The following is a 14,780-nucleotide window of genomic DNA, read 5'->3' on the forward strand; positions in this document are numbered from 1 at the left end:
GTATTTTAGCCAGAAGCAATGGTTTAAAATGCCTTAATGATGAATTTGTTTCTTACAAACGTACGTTTTTTTTGCTTTATAAGACATGAATTGATGGAATGGAGTGGTGTGGATTACTTGTGGATTATTGTGATGTTTTTATCAGCAGTTTGGACTCCCATTCACTGCAGAGGATCCATTGGTGGGTAAGTGATGTAATGCTACATTTCTCCAAATCTGATGAAGAAACAAACTCATCTACCTCTTGGATGGCTGGCGGGTGAGTACATTTTCTGCAAATGTACATTTTTTAGTAAACTATTCCAAACCTCAGTCTTTAAACCTAAATCAGTTTTACTTCTGCTACTACTACTAATAGTTGAGCTGTTTTCTCACTCACTAATATTTTTGCAGTCATTCTGTGAAAAGCATTTGAAAGGATCTATTGTAAGTTCATTTGGTATAGTCTTATCTCATAGTCTATTTAAACTCTCATTGGAACATTAATTTTATTAATATTTATTATAAGCATTTTTATGTGATGATCATATTATTATAATATTCAGCACGTTATGTTAGATCTATTTCCTTAATATTTTAATATGGTGGTAGTTTGAACCCCAGCTTTTGCAATAATCAAATAATTGACTTTCCTAGCAATCTAATCTGGAAAACCTCAACATTAAGAAAAGAGCAAACCTTAAACCATTTTTATTGATTGCAAATAATAAACAATTCCATCCTCAGGCTGAAAGTTACCTTACCTTCAAGTTTATTTTGCTCATTACTCCCTTTTTGTTTTCTTCTATTCGTCTTAAATCCAGAGAGCATGTATTTCATCTGCTGTCTGTCTGCATTTCTAGTGTATGAAGTTCCTCATTCTGCAAGACCAGCACATGTTGAGAATGTGATGACAATAGAGCATGTGACATACTGAGAACTCTCAAGTGACTAGGAGCCTTCTGCAAACACTTCTCATTATGACATTCCTCTAATGACTGACATTTACCCGTTCACAACACGAGACTCAGTAAGAACACAATGGAAGAATTATGTTTAGTATAGTTTTGTTTTTTCATTATATATAATTTCCACATCAATATAATCTTCGCAGCATTAACAGACACGATTGCTTGTGATATACAGGTCATGCTCTGCACCACAGAAAGGACAGCAAATAAAAATTCAACCGAAACAATTAAACACATTGTAATTTTCAAGTCTGTGCCACCAGTTTGCTTTTCTGAGGGATGTTCAAGATGGGTCCGTCTTCTCCTCCACAGCCACAAAATGGGTGAGTTCGCAAACAATCGTGGAATTTCTACATTAGTTTAAGACTGAGCTCACTCAGGCGTTTCTGTAAACATAACTGCGTTATATTACAGCTGCACTCAGAATCAAACACATGAGATGTTATGGACCAGAGTTCTAGCAGCCAATCGAAACACTGTTTTGATCCTTTTTACAGCAATAATGAATCACCACATACAGAACACACACATACACATGATATTTTCTTAAATACAAACAGACACAGGAATGGAGTCTTTAACATCAGAATAAAAATAAAAGTACAACATCAAACAATGGCGTTCTGCCGTGGTTTTGTGTGAGTGAGGATTAGTCCATGAACTTGCGGTTTTGGTTTGCGCCAAATAGGGCGACTCGGATTTCAGGCATCATCTAAAAGAGAAATCAAAAGCAAATGAAAAATCTGCTGTACATTTCACACTGTTTCTCATAATCGTAACCCTCTCAGCCCAATTTCTGTACCTGTTGTGCTATGAGGTCCAGCCTGCTCTCCAGAGTGTTGGACACTTTGATCTTCCCATCAGCATTATACAGCTCAATACCACCAGAGCTACACAAAAAAAACACAAAGACTTTCATTTTATATATTTAAAAACCACAATTTCATTAAAAAAAAAGATATTCAGACTAATTTTGTAAACTAGAAACTGAAACGGCAGATGCTCACACTTCTGGAGAGAGGACGTTCTCCTGGTCATTGCGCACTTCAAGATTGTCCTTCACTGCTGCCTTGTAGATGGGAATGTTTTTCTGCACAGCAACCTAATAAAACACATGTTTGTGCTTGATTTATATCATGAAGTAATCGGTTATTAATCATTGTCAGAGTAATACACAACATTTTGCTGCAGCCAGTGTTATTTTAGTATCATTGAGATATTACTATAGTTTTTAATACATTTCTGAATATTCTGTTTTCATTTTAATTTTATCTAAAGTTTTAGTAAATGCGTTGTTTTTGTCATTTTAAGAGTGCTTTTTTTAAATATCAATTTTTTAAATTATATTTCAGTTATAGTTATTTTAATACATAAAGTTAAACTGTATATATATATATATATATATATATATGTTTATTATAAACTATAGATTATGTTTATATAACTATTTAACTATATATAAAACTATAGAAGTGTATATATAACTATATAAGAAGTTAGATTATATATATGCATTATATAATTTTCCATTATACAGTACACTACAGAATTTTATATTGCTGAAGGCAGTGCTATTTTAGTATCATTAATTTACTATTATGGTTTTTATTCAAATTTAGAATTTTCTGTTTTAATTTTAATTTCAAAGTTTTATAAATTTTTTTAGTTTATGTTTATATCAGCTTTAATTATTTTAATACACCAAGCTAAACTAAATGAAAATGAGAAATGGCTTGGCAACTAGCTGACTTTATTATATATTTTATTCAGTTAACATTTATTATTTGAAGTAACAAAATTGTTTTTTTGTTTTTTTTTATGGTTTTAGGTTTAGGGAACTACAGACCTGCACTATGCCCACATCCTGTTTGCGGCAACGGATGGTCACTTTGGGTTCCAGGAGCTGGTAAAAACCCTGAAACATGAGAATATCAGAGTGTGTCCCGATAAGACTCACATACAGTCTTTGATAGACCTGGTTTGCTATACTGTTTAATTATATATCGCTCACCTGCAGGACAAGTCCGTCCATCAGAGCCGCGTATCTGGATGGATCTCTAGCTACATTCGCTAGTCGCTGACGTGCATCATTTAGCAAATCCTAAAAAACGAAGAATTAAAACTGCAGCGTAAACAGACAACAGAACCCCAATATCTACTTTAAGGCTAGATGTGCCACAAAAGAGAACAGGATCTAACCGAAATCATGTCATCACGGGCCTTCAGGACCTTCAGTCTGGCCTGGTTCATTAGGTTGGACATTTGACTGTAGACAGTTATAACAAAGTGAATCACAATCAGAACATTCAGAAATAATTAAATAATGTGAAACTGTTTTACTGCATGAAATGCTTGTTTGAGTAACAGATTAAGAGGAAACAGAGTTTCCACAGTAATGATTTGGGCGTCTGGTTGTTTCAGTCAGAGGAAGTCACACTCACATTTTCTTCTGCTGTTCGATCTGTTTCTCCTTCTTCTCATAATACTCCATAATCTTCAGACGCTGAGTCTGAACCAGCCGGCCTTTCTCAATGTTGAACTCCTCCTCTGCCTGCAGGGGGAGTCACTTATCATCATATCAGCTCTTATCAATGGCCAGTCTCCAAATTTAACACCATTTCCATTATCAGAGTTAGTCTTTAGATGTTTTAGTGGAATATAAGTAAATAAAAATTACCTTTGCATCAATCTCCTCTGCTTTTTCATTGGCCTCCTGCTCAATGAAAGCCATCATATGCTTGATCTGGAAAGATATGGGAATCAAAAGAGGAACCGTTCAATATCTTTTTAAACCAACTTGAAAATACATGCACATGTATAATCTCTTTCTTTCTTTCTTTATTTTCAAATTATATAAAATACATTGTTAGACCGCTGTTTATTGTTTCCTCTGAGACAAATCATCTTAAATCTGTTTAAAGTTCCAGTAGCAATGAGTTGCCCTGTTGTGGCTCTTTCACAAGGATGTGGACAGTGTTTCTGTGTGCTTACTATGTTATTACTATGCACAACGTCATACTCCTTAATATTTTGCATCATCTGCATTCTAAAATGGGTCATTTTGTGGTGAATATTTGATATTATTCATCACACTACCTTGATGCATTTGTTTTTGGAATGAGCTGCTCAATTGAATTTTTCCTTATTCATCCTTTATGCACATGTGGACGTATTAAAATGCGTTACTATAAATTCACTATTATTATACAGACATATCTCGTGATTCAAGCGCGTATCTAATGAATAAATGACGAACAACCTTGAAGGCCACATCATCGGATTATATCACGATGCTAGTGCCAGGCTCGTCTAAAACACTGAATTCATCTAATCACCAAGTGGTTAATCTTGCTATAGTGTTATGCTGTTGTAAATAGTAAATTATGCATTTGAACGCCTTTTCACCTGTTTCTGGACGTCGGCATCGCTGAGCGCCATGACTGCTGCTGCTGCGGCTGCTGTAAGAGGATTTTAAACTCCACCGACTGAAAAAAGCTCGTGTCGCGAGTGACAAATGGAGTTTAGAAATATTTGCGAAAAGCCTACAGGTTTAAAAACGCACAAAAAAATGACATGAAGGGTCGACCGTGACAGAGTCGTGAAAGTAGACTGGAAGGATCAGCTGATTCTCAGTCAATGATGACACACGCGTCACATGATGCGTGTTTCCTCTTTGGGAGCCAATCAGATCTCAGTGCGCGTCTAGGCTTTTTGTTGAGGTTTATGTGATATGCCCTTATTTTGAACCGGTTACAGACGATAATAATATTGATACTACTACTACTACTAATAACAATAATTAAATATAAAGGTATTTTTAAAACTGCCTGTGTGGTTTAAAATGTTAGAATAACAAACACAGACCATAGTCCATATATCTATGCCAGGGTAGCGCCATATTTCATTTTTGCAAACGAGGCTGTGTGAGGAACTGAAGTACAGTGCGTTTAATGGATTGTACTGTTGCTTGTAAATGATGTAAATGTCGTTCCAAAAAAACTTTTAAGTAGACCAAAACAGCAAGTGCCATTGTAAAAACTGTGAGTCCGTACCTCACAGCCTCGTTTTCATCAGCGTTTAATACAATATGGCGTCTGACTGTTCATTAGGATGAAATGGAAAATGAACACAAACAGTATTTGTACCACTGATCTATATAATGACTCTCTATTATAGATCAGTGATTTGTACACATAGGATCATTGTGAACTTTTAAATGATGGAAAAATAAGAAAGAAAATAACAGTGACCTTAATCACAAGGTGGACACTAACTTTGTCAAACAAACACATGTCAAGCAAACAGGACAGTGTCACAGAAAGTAGGACAGATCGATGTGTCATGACCCTCAATATAGAACAGAACAAAGGTAAATGGACCGATGGGAGTTTTTACTGCTTTGTCATGTCACCATGAGTTTAGCAGAAGTAATGGGATAGGGGTGGGATTTTAGGGGACAGGGAGGGGCTGGACTGCATACTGTTGCTCCAGTGACCCTCCTCTGTATTTATTCAAGCCTCCAGTCTGTCTAAGTTAAACCTTGCACTCAGAGAAGGTAAGATCTGTTTTCAATGGCTGCTTTTGCAGAATATCTCTCATTGAGTCTGGCATGTGGAGTTTAAGACTGTGTGTATTCTTCTTTTCATCTTTAACAGATGGTTATTTAATGTTTCCCAGTCTTCAAAATATGAAAATATGTGTCATTTCAATTTCTTGTATGGATAATATGAGAATGTAAGCTTGCACATTTTGTTTTCATTTCAAATGATACTCCCTTTCATAGTGCTATAAGGTGCCATAAGCATGTTTTTTTTTATAACAATAGTGATATCATATAGAGGAATCTGTCACTCTTAACAAGCTGAAAAGATAATTAGATTAGATCGTCTCATTATATTAACTGTCTGGTTAGTGAATGACCTATTCAGTTATTATAATTATTTTACAAACTAAATACTCCTCTCTTGCTGGTTAAAATATGCTTCTCTCTACAGAATAACTGACCTGTGTTGTTGTTCTTGCCTGTTTCTCATTCTTTCCATTGGTTTACAGTCTGCCTCTGTCAGAGGTCAAAGTTAAAAAGCCACAGCATGTATTTCTTGCACATTTGATCCCTTTAAGCACTTTGACCTTTGATCTTGCCGATGGGCTTTAGTTTACTATCTCTTCACAATCTGACTGTTGACGCTGCACGTTTTCACTGTGACGTGACTGAAGCGGTGCTGGTGCAAACAATAATTGTTACCCTCATGTTATGTACTTCATTAACGTGTCTGAACACTAAAATTTGTATGATCATAGAATTACTGTGGTTAGTTCGTTTGTTTATTTATGTATTTATAGACAGTGATGAATCTTTAGAATCCAAGTCAGCAGGAAATGTATGAGTTTAGGAATTTTTTTTCTCTGACAAATTAAATTAAATCATAAAAGAGTAAGTATAGATACAGTATGTCCATTTTGTGTAAGTGCTACGTGAACTGAACCACGATCCTGTCATGCCATGTGAAATGTCTGACATTCTCTGTTCATGTGAACAGATGGAGATATATATATAGGTTGCATAGCCAGTCAGATATGAGCTTACTGGCCTATACATATCACAATATGATACGATATGATAGATTAGGATGTTTGTAATTGTAATTTGTCTTGGATACACTAATGAAATGTTGCAGAAGTCAGATTTAAGACTTAATGGACAAAATCCTGTCCCACATTTTTTTTTCTAATTTCTCATTAATTCAATTTGGTTTGGTTTCTTCGCTACAGTTATTTATTTACAAAGAGATATAAGATATTAGAAGTTTAACATTTTACATAAATGTTTTATAAGTATTGAGGAAAAAAATGTGAATGACTGAATTTGTTTTTGTATGTGTGTGTGAATGTATGTACTGTCATTTTTTAAATTTAAAATATGATTATACTATATACTATAATTCTCATCTTATGTCTTTGATGGGCACAGTGTTTAACCTCACGTAAAACTCTTTTTCTGTGATGATGATGATGATGATGATTATAACTTATTAATTTTTGGATTGTTGCTGTTGTTTCATTATTAATATAATTTTTATGTAAGTTGATTTTGTCATTTAAAAATGTTTAAAATCACTGAAGTAAAATGGGTTGTCAATGGTTTTTTATATTTTTGAATTTGTTCTTATATTAAATGTCTTAAAAGCTTATGTTAGCAAAACGTATGCTGTAAAATACATTCTTACATCCCCACAATGCTTATATTAATGTAATTAATCAGTGGCACAATGTACTTACATGACTGAATGAATTCTGTCTCTCATTTTTAGGACTCACTGAACCTGTAAAGATTAGTCAGATTTTCATAGAGGAGTAAAGGGTCTTCCATCCTGTCTGAGGACAGGCAGTTTGCAGGACCCGACCCTCCCCAGGATCAAACCTCAAGCCTGGAGGAGAGCAGCAGTGGGTCTGGCCCCTGGCAGACTGCTAGTCTAGCCGAGTCCTGGGCATCTGTTAGCGACATGGAGCTAGAGGTTGGAAGTCTAGAGACCAGTGAGATGGTCCTAGTTCAAGAGGACCACAGCGAGAACCACTCCTCCACCTCTGACATCATCCACCTAGAGGCGGAGCTCCATCAGAGGGCGGAGTCAGATGAGGAGGAGGAGCTTCAGAGCAGCGTGCTGATCATGATTGGCAGCGAGCTGGAAGAGATTGGAGCACTTCCTGCAGAATCAGATCTCAAGCCTCCACAGACTGTGGAGCTCCTGGTGTGTGTGGAGGAGCCAGTTGTGGAGGAAGTTGATGCAGAGGTGGCTTCTGAGCCGGTTTTCTCTCACACTCCCCTTCTGTCTGAGCCTTTAGATTTTACGCTGGCTTCTGTTCCCATACCTGAAATCATCTCACAGGTTTTAGATCATCTCCCACCCTCCACAGTCACACTCTCAGAGGAACCTCATGCCTCTGAATCAGAGTCTATTAATGCACCTAGTGTGTCAGCGTCATCTTCAGAAGAGGTTGTTCCAAAGGCAGCACCCTTTGAACTCCCTGTGCTGCTGGTTGGTGGTGCCGCCCTGGTGGCAGTAGTGGGAATACTTACATATACCCTGATTAGAAAGTAGCAGGACTGCGTATCTCTTTAATAGTTTCAAAATTGTACAACAATTCAACAGATTGTATTATTGTCTATGTGATATAAAAATAAGGTGTTATTAAATATTGTAATTTGTCTTATTTTGCATATTTACACACATACACAGAGACTAAACACAGTCTGGAAGTCTGGATCATCGTTCACCTCAAAAATCAAAAGAAAAAATACATTGTAGTATGTGTTATACAGTCTTTAATTTATTCTGATCTGGAAAATCACGTGACAGGATCTCTTTCAGTATTACAGTACAAATATAAGCTTGATAAATAACAAAGTAATTTTTTTTTTATTTTTTTTATAGTAATAGTAATACAAATGGTGTAGTGATAGTAATATAAGTGCTGCCATTAACTAATAAACTAATTAACGTTGGAATATTTTTTTAATAAAAACTATTCAGCGAACGTGTGGCTAGATGACGCTGTGTCCAATATGAAATGTCACCGCTCTGACAGCAGGTGGCAGTTTCTGTTTCACACTCCGGAGCAGAAGGTGGCGGTAATGCACCTATTTGCGTTGGTGACGCTGTGTCCAATATGAAATGTCGAAGAAGAAGAAGCAGGTGGCAGTATGAACTCACCATAGGCTGAGCGCGACAAGCAAGAGAGTGAGTGAAGGATTCGTGTACGGAAGTGTTTGCTACTCCCATGATTTCTCCTCAAGTAAAAGCCTCAGAGTCAGACTTTTTTTTACAGTCTATGGTCAGACCCTCCAAAATGAGTAAATCAAGAACCTTGAAGAAAGAGAAAATAAGTGTGGCAAGCGAGGTAATTGGCATTTTAATAGATATGAAATTGTATGCCATATTATGTGTATGAAACAGTTAACTGATAACGTTACTTTTCAGTGTACTGAAAAATTAAATTATATATAAAAAATAAAAAGTAAAACAGATCATAAGGTCGTTGTGCTATTCTGAAAAATCATATATGAAATTGTCTGCTGTCATATCGGTGTATCTACTGAAATATGATGCTCATAGCTTGATCTCTTTTAGATTGACCGCACTGAAGAGCGCAAATTACACTGTAAAAACAGCCTGGAGAGGGCAGAATTCAGACAGAGAAAAGAGCAGCTCTCAGACAACGACAGGTGATTATGCCAACATTTTGCCGCATAACCTAATACAGAAACACAGCAAACGAGTCTTTTTATGTACTTACAGACTGGCCCTAGAAGATGAGATGACCATATTGAATGAAAGAATTCAGAAATATGGTCAGTCAGTTTTATGGAATGGTTGGGGGTTCAAAAATACATCAATCGGACAATGAAAATTAAGTGCATTGGTCATCGAATTTAATAATCACTTAATACCCAGTGTATGAATTTGTGGATTAGTTTACTCAAAATACTCTATTTTCCTAAAGTTGTTATGAAGCATGCAAAATTATGACCCAAATTTCTCATTTCTTGATGCATTGCATTACTTGATAAAGAAAATTTCTGTGAGAGCAGTTTTATCTGATCGTATCTTTTATATTTTATTCTTCAGAAAAGGAGCTGCAGGTGCTGAGAGGAGAGAACAGGAAGAACATGATGCTGTCTGTGGCTCTGTTAGCCATCAGTGCTCTTTTCTACTACACATTTATATATTAAGAGGTATTTTTCTCTCATGCCAAACACTGTCAGAGAATGAGATTTGGGGAGTCTGATATCCATTCATACCCATCCATCAGTGTTCATCATTTGGCAACACTGGTTTGTTCAGAGGTTGTGAATTTGTCAGTGTTATTTTAGCCAAAAATACATTGTACCGTCTTCATCTTGGCCTCAACGTGTTGGATTGCCTCAACTCTATAGTTTGTTTGCCATGTAACAAAGAGACATTAGATGCTTGTTCATCAGAGAGAGACACGGAATTGGGATTATGTATGTTTATATGATCCTCATTGTGAAACACTTTACCCAATAATGACTAAATGATGTTTCTCTCCAGAACACTGTTTATTGCATTTCAACAGGACTAACATGCACAAAGGTGGGAGGGGCAGAGGGTGTTATTCCATCCAAAAATAACATTTATCAACAAAATGTTCAGTTGAAATAAAAAACAGCCATCAATAAAATGCAATACTGTCCCATGAAACTGCCGTTCGTCCCTTTGATATCCTTGATACTTGTAGCAAATAGAATTGGTAACACACTCACTTGCAATACAACAAAACACTAGGCCGCCAGGTATATTCAGTCCTATTTTAAAGAAATACTTCATTGAAAAATGAAAATTTGCTCACTCACCCTGAGGCCATCAAATATGTATATGAGTTTGTTTCTTCATTTGAACAGATTTTGAGAAATGTAGCATTACTTCACTTGCTCACCAATGGATCCTCTGCAGTGAATAGGTTCCATCAGAATGAAAGTCCAAACAGCTGAAAAAACATCACAATATCACAATAATACACACCACTCCAGTACATGAATTTTTTCTTGTGAAATTAAAAGTTGCATGTTCGTAAGAAGAAAAAAAATCCATGATTAAGGCGTTTTAACTTTAAACCGTCGCTTAAAGCCAAAATAGTCCATAATAACACTTCCTCCAGTAAAAAGGTCCATCCTGTTGTCCTCTCACATTAAAACACACCAATATATGTGTTTAGAACTGTTTCTGCCTGTTGTATTCATATGTGCATATTTCTCTCCTGATTCAGATGAAACGACTTTCACTGGAGAAAGCAATTTTATAGATGGAAGACTAATATTTTAGCCAAAAGCAACATTTTGAAGTTAAAACCGTCTTAATGATGGATTTGGTCCTTACAAATACGCAGGTTTTTTCTTCACGTTAACTGATGGACTGGAGTGGTGTGGATTATTGTGATGTTTTTATCAGCTGTTTGGACTCTCATTCTGACGGTACCCATTCACTGCAGAGGATCCATTGGTGAGGTGAGAAAGTGATTTAATGCTAAATTACTCCAAATATGTTCTGATGAGGAAACAAACTCATCTACATCTTGGATGATCTGAGGGTGAGTACATTTTAAGCAAATTGTAATTTTTGGTTGAACTATTCCTGATATGTTGATTAAGATGTAGGTGAACTTGCTTCTGATAGAATCTGATCTGGCTCACTGGCGTCCCCTTTACACAACAGAGGAATTACATATTATATTGTACATACTAGCAGGACTCGATCGGCTCAGTGCCTTGTGATGTACAGAGACATTTGTACAAATGGGATTACTAACTAGCCATGTAGTATGCAAAGTAAACTTCTGACATAACTAAAATATATTCAGCCTTTTTATCTCAAAATAAAGACTAAGGATATTCAAAACAATCTGTCTTTTAAAATATTTTAAAATGCATATGTATTTTCATCAAATAGTCACATGTTGCATATAACACAATCGATAGATACGAAAAAGAATAAAATCAGGGCATTGATAAAAACAAACAGTGCGTGAGATCTTAACTCGTAATACGTTGATATTGTTCCCACAGAAGTTATTCCATGGTCAAAAGATGACTAATACTCGACTGATGATGACACAGACCGGCCCAGTGATATTCACCACAGCAAAAAAACATTTTCCACAGAAAACGTCACACTTTTGATTTGATTTCCCACAGAAAGCCAGCCAGGAAAAATGAATGCACATCTATCATTAAGAGACCTGCAGACGCACATTCAAGAATGCATCTGCCATTCTCCTCATGTTTCATAGTACTTTTTAAAAAACAAATTTATATATATATAGATCTGAAGTAACTGAGAACATTGAAATACAAACACACATACACACATGTACTTATTCACGTTCACGGTTTGTGCTACAACAACAGACAGGGAAGGGAAAGAGAGAGAAAAGGTGGGACTGGAGTCCCTGAATGTGATGAACGAAAGAGAGAATATACACGTCTGATTCATCAGGGCTGCACAATAAGTATGACAACTGCAATAGAGAAAAAAGAAAGAGATTTTAGTATTATACACTGGAAAAAGCACGCTAGTACATTGCACAGCTTATTAGAAAGAAATGGTAAGTAACACATTGAAATTTTTAAGTAGAACGCCTGAAATAGGATTTTTTTTCTAAAAAACACATTTTTTACTATATATATATATATATATGTGTGTGTGTGTCTGTGTGTCTGTGTGGTGTGTATGAGAAGTCCCAAATCTTGACTGACTGTACAGATATTGTATATTGATTAAATACTAATTGGACTGTCTTCCCCTGGTGGTTACAGCCTCATGTAAATGCTCATTGTGTGTCCTGTCGTCAAACTGCACATCTGCTCTAGCTGTAGTGACACTTACAGCAGCTGCTCATCTACATGAAGTCTTTGATATTGAGGTCAGCGAGAGGGTCTTTAGGAGGGGGAGGCTTCCTGGGACTCTGAGCCATTCCTGGAGACATCTGAGGAGCAATAATTAAGTATGTGTGTATTTACACACTAAGCATTCTTGTCTAAATGACTATATCAGTAAATTCATCTGCATGTATGTCTAAAATACCGGTTGTCCAGGGGCTCCTGCTGCGGGAAACTGTGGCCTCATCATCGGTTGCTGCGCAGCCATCATCGGTGAGCCAGGCATCATGGGAGCAGCTCCTGCACCAGGCTGTGAGTCACACAGAGACACAGTAAGAGACACATACACCTGCACACACGCACGTACACAAAAACACACACTCTTACCATGCCAAACGGTGACGGGGATCCCATGACAGGACAGACCCCGAGAGGGGAAGTCTAAGCGGGTGGGAGGGATGGGGGGGAAAGGTTAGCACCAAACCACACAGAACAGGACAACACCTGAACAAAATGACTCTACGACACACAGACACACAGGAGGGAACCTGCACACACACCTGGGATGGTGGTTACCAGTCTGATGTAAGTGTGAATTTGAATGTTTTATGAGGCATGTGCATGCATATATGTTTAGTAGTATAAAAAGAAAAGAAATAGAGAAGGAAGCGGCTGTCAAGCCAAACAGGTCTGAAGCTCTAAAGCAAGAATAAATCTGAATCTTAAACTGTAATGTAACACCTCTCTCTCTCTCTCTTTATATACATATATATTTATATTAAATAAATATATCATATTATCTTTTTATATAAACTTGGATACGTCCAATTTTATGTGCATATATAGTATATAGCAAACAAAATATATAGCAAATGTGCAGACAAAAATACATTTATTGTGGCCACAAATTAAGAATTTGTTTCATCAGTTTATGAATTTGTTCTCTCCTTTTAGTAAATCGTGGCCACATTGCACTAATTCATTCTCTCATTTGAAGTAATTAAAATGAGTGAATTCATTCATTCATTCAACGTAGCCACAATTTAATAAGTTGTGGGAACTAATTCTTAATTTGTGGACACAGTGTTTTTTTTCCCCCACAAGTAATGTGTGGGGCTCTGTAATTTTGATAAGTGATATTCAAGTCAATTTGACTTGACTTGAGGCTACTCTTTGGCTTTGTTCACAATGCACACAAATGCAAGTGAAAGTAAGATTAGGATTATGAATTCAAAGTTTGAAACATCCTTTTAAAATATGTAATTATCTAACATTCAGGGACAGTTGATTTTTCAATATTTCAACCCTAAGTTTCATATATTAGAAAGTTCCGCCTCGAAAGTTTAGTCCTGTTCATTCAACTGATAGGAGCCCAGAGAGAGGCGGGGAGAAGAGGAAGCTTGTGATTGGCTCCACGCCATGCTGCTCAAAGCCATGCGACTCCACCCCCATGCTCCACATCTACAGAACACAACATTTACCAAGGCAACGCCCCAGCTAGGGGTGGGTACCTGCGCTTGCCAGTTCGCCCCTCCAGCTGCTTCACCCCTGAGAGGAAGAGAGAGACAGAAATAGAAAAGGAACAGGTACAAAAATATTTATTTGAAGAGGGCAAGAAAATATGGTGAAATAGAGAGAAGGAAGTTACTGTAGCTTACGGTTTCTGGTTCCCCACTGCCAAATCTGCAAGCACAGACACAGAAATATATAATTTTACATTTTGCTGTGATGTCATGAAGAACAATTTTTTATTCCCCAAAGAACCTTTTATTCAACAGTTCTAAAAAGAACCATTTTTTCTTAGTGTGAAAAACACTTTAATAATCTAAAGAACCTTTTCCACTATAGAGAACATTTTGTGGAATTGAAAGATTCCATGGATGTTAAAGGTTCTTCATGGAACCACAGATTCCAGTAAAGAACCCTAAAATTTCAAAGTGCTGTAACTTCATTCTGTTTGGCTATACTCTTTAAAATAAAGGTTCTAAAAGGATTGGAACCATTTTAGTACCATTTTGGGTATCTCAAAGAACCTTTCCGTTAACAGTTTTTAAGAGAACCATTATTTGTCTTAGTGTGAAGAACATTTTAAATAATCTAAAGAGTCTTTTTCCACTGTAAAGAACCTTTTAAAGGTTCTTCATGGAACCATTGATGCCAATAAGGAAACTTTAATGTTAAGACTGTATAATTTTGGAGTACACCAAGTGAAAAGTGGATGGGAACGTACTGCTGGCCATGTTGGCCATAGCTGAGTCCAGATCTCCTCCCATGGGTTTGACCGGTGAGGTGGCCCCTGCTGCCTGTGGAGCCATAGCTGGCATGAGCACATCACCCAATCCATCAAAAGCTTTAAGGGGGAGTGAAGAGTAAGAGAAACATAGTGAGCTTGATTTTGAGTAACAGTAAAAAAAAAAAAAAAAAAAAAAAGGGAG

At 36.6% G+C, this 14,780-nt stretch overlaps 4 protein-coding genes and 1 long non-coding RNA gene across 11 annotated transcripts in view; 3 read left to right on the top strand and 2 right to left on the bottom strand.

The window, feature by feature from the left end:
- The first annotated feature begins 723 nt into the window (after positions 1–723).
- Positions 724–1,418, top strand: LOC107725948 (uncharacterized). The gene is made up of 2 exons (XR_001638182.1): positions 724–1,009; positions 1,126–1,418. It is a non-coding gene; the product is annotated as an uncharacterized LOC107725948 (long non-coding RNA).
- Positions 1,022–4,625, bottom strand: LOC107725938 (V-type proton ATPase subunit E 1-like). Its single transcript, XM_016535370.1, has 9 exons — positions 4,356–4,625; positions 3,628–3,693; positions 3,392–3,501; positions 3,150–3,216; positions 2,962–3,051; positions 2,797–2,865; positions 1,958–2,052; positions 1,753–1,840; positions 1,022–1,662 (listed from the first exon to the last, which is right to left on the bottom strand). The coding sequence occupies exons 1-9, from the start codon at positions 4,386–4,388 to the stop codon at positions 1,600–1,602; spliced, it is 681 nt and encodes a 226-aa protein (XP_016390856.1). The 5' UTR covers positions 4,389–4,625; the 3' UTR covers positions 1,022–1,599.
- A 465-nt stretch (positions 4,626–5,090) lies between these two features.
- On the top strand, positions 5,091–8,129 carry LOC107725940 (bcl-2-like protein 13). Of its 3 annotated transcripts, none has more exons than XM_016535374.1 (2): positions 5,091–5,319; positions 7,262–8,129. In XM_016535374.1, exon 2 carries the CDS (start codon positions 7,454–7,456, stop codon positions 8,048–8,050), a length of 597 nt encoding a protein of 198 aa, XP_016390860.1. In that variant the 5' UTR covers positions 5,091–5,319; positions 7,262–7,453; the 3' UTR covers positions 8,051–8,129. The 3 variants fall into 3 exon arrangements, with proteins under 3 accessions (XP_016390860.1, XP_016390859.1, XP_016390861.1); XM_016535373.1 differs by lacking the exon at positions 5,091–5,319 and adding an exon at positions 5,420–5,505; XM_016535375.1 differs by lacking the exon at positions 5,091–5,319 and adding an exon at positions 5,664–5,684.
- A 522-nt stretch (positions 8,130–8,651) lies between these two features.
- ccdc167 (coiled-coil domain containing 167) lies at positions 8,652–11,719 on the top strand. Of its 2 annotated transcripts, XM_016535378.1 has the most exons (5): positions 8,652–8,849; positions 9,080–9,174; positions 9,248–9,300; positions 9,578–9,684; positions 11,533–11,719. In XM_016535378.1, exons 1-4 carry the CDS (start codon positions 8,730–8,732, stop codon positions 9,679–9,681), a joined length of 372 nt encoding a protein of 123 aa, XP_016390864.1. In that variant the 5' UTR covers positions 8,652–8,729; the 3' UTR covers positions 9,682–9,684; positions 11,533–11,719. The 2 variants fall into 2 exon arrangements, with proteins under 2 accessions (XP_016390864.1, XP_016390863.1); XM_016535377.1 differs by lacking the exon at positions 11,533–11,719 and having other exon boundaries at positions 9,578–10,129.
- Positions 11,720–11,774: 55 nt separating this feature from the next.
- The window catches only part of LOC107725923 (clathrin coat assembly protein AP180-like), a 20,105-nt gene continuing 17,099 nt past the window's right edge, over positions 11,775–14,780 (bottom strand). For 2 of the 4 annotated variants that reach the window (XM_016535347.1, XM_016535344.1), the window contains 6 exons: positions 14,576–14,695; positions 14,004–14,028; positions 13,827–13,893; positions 12,551–12,655; positions 12,353–12,452; positions 11,775–11,984 (listed from right to left, as the gene is read on the bottom strand). In XM_016535347.1, the coding sequence (XP_016390833.1) occupies positions 12,366–12,452; positions 12,551–12,655; positions 13,827–13,893; positions 14,004–14,028; positions 14,576–14,695 (404 nt within the window). In that variant the 3' untranslated portion in view covers positions 11,775–11,984; positions 12,353–12,365. The remainder of the gene's footprint in view (positions 11,985–12,352; positions 12,453–12,550; positions 12,656–13,826; positions 13,894–14,003; positions 14,029–14,575; positions 14,696–14,780) is intronic. The other 2 variants (XM_016535346.1, XM_016535345.1) reach the window with 2 other exon arrangements.

The sequence above is a fragment of the Sinocyclocheilus rhinocerous genome, unplaced genomic scaffold (genome assembly GCF_001515625.1).
Source record: "Sinocyclocheilus rhinocerous isolate Xijiao unplaced genomic scaffold, SAMN03320098_v1.1 scaffold395, whole genome shotgun sequence".
NCBI classification, from domain to species: domain Eukaryota; kingdom Metazoa; phylum Chordata; class Actinopteri; order Cypriniformes; family Cyprinidae; genus Sinocyclocheilus; species Sinocyclocheilus rhinocerous.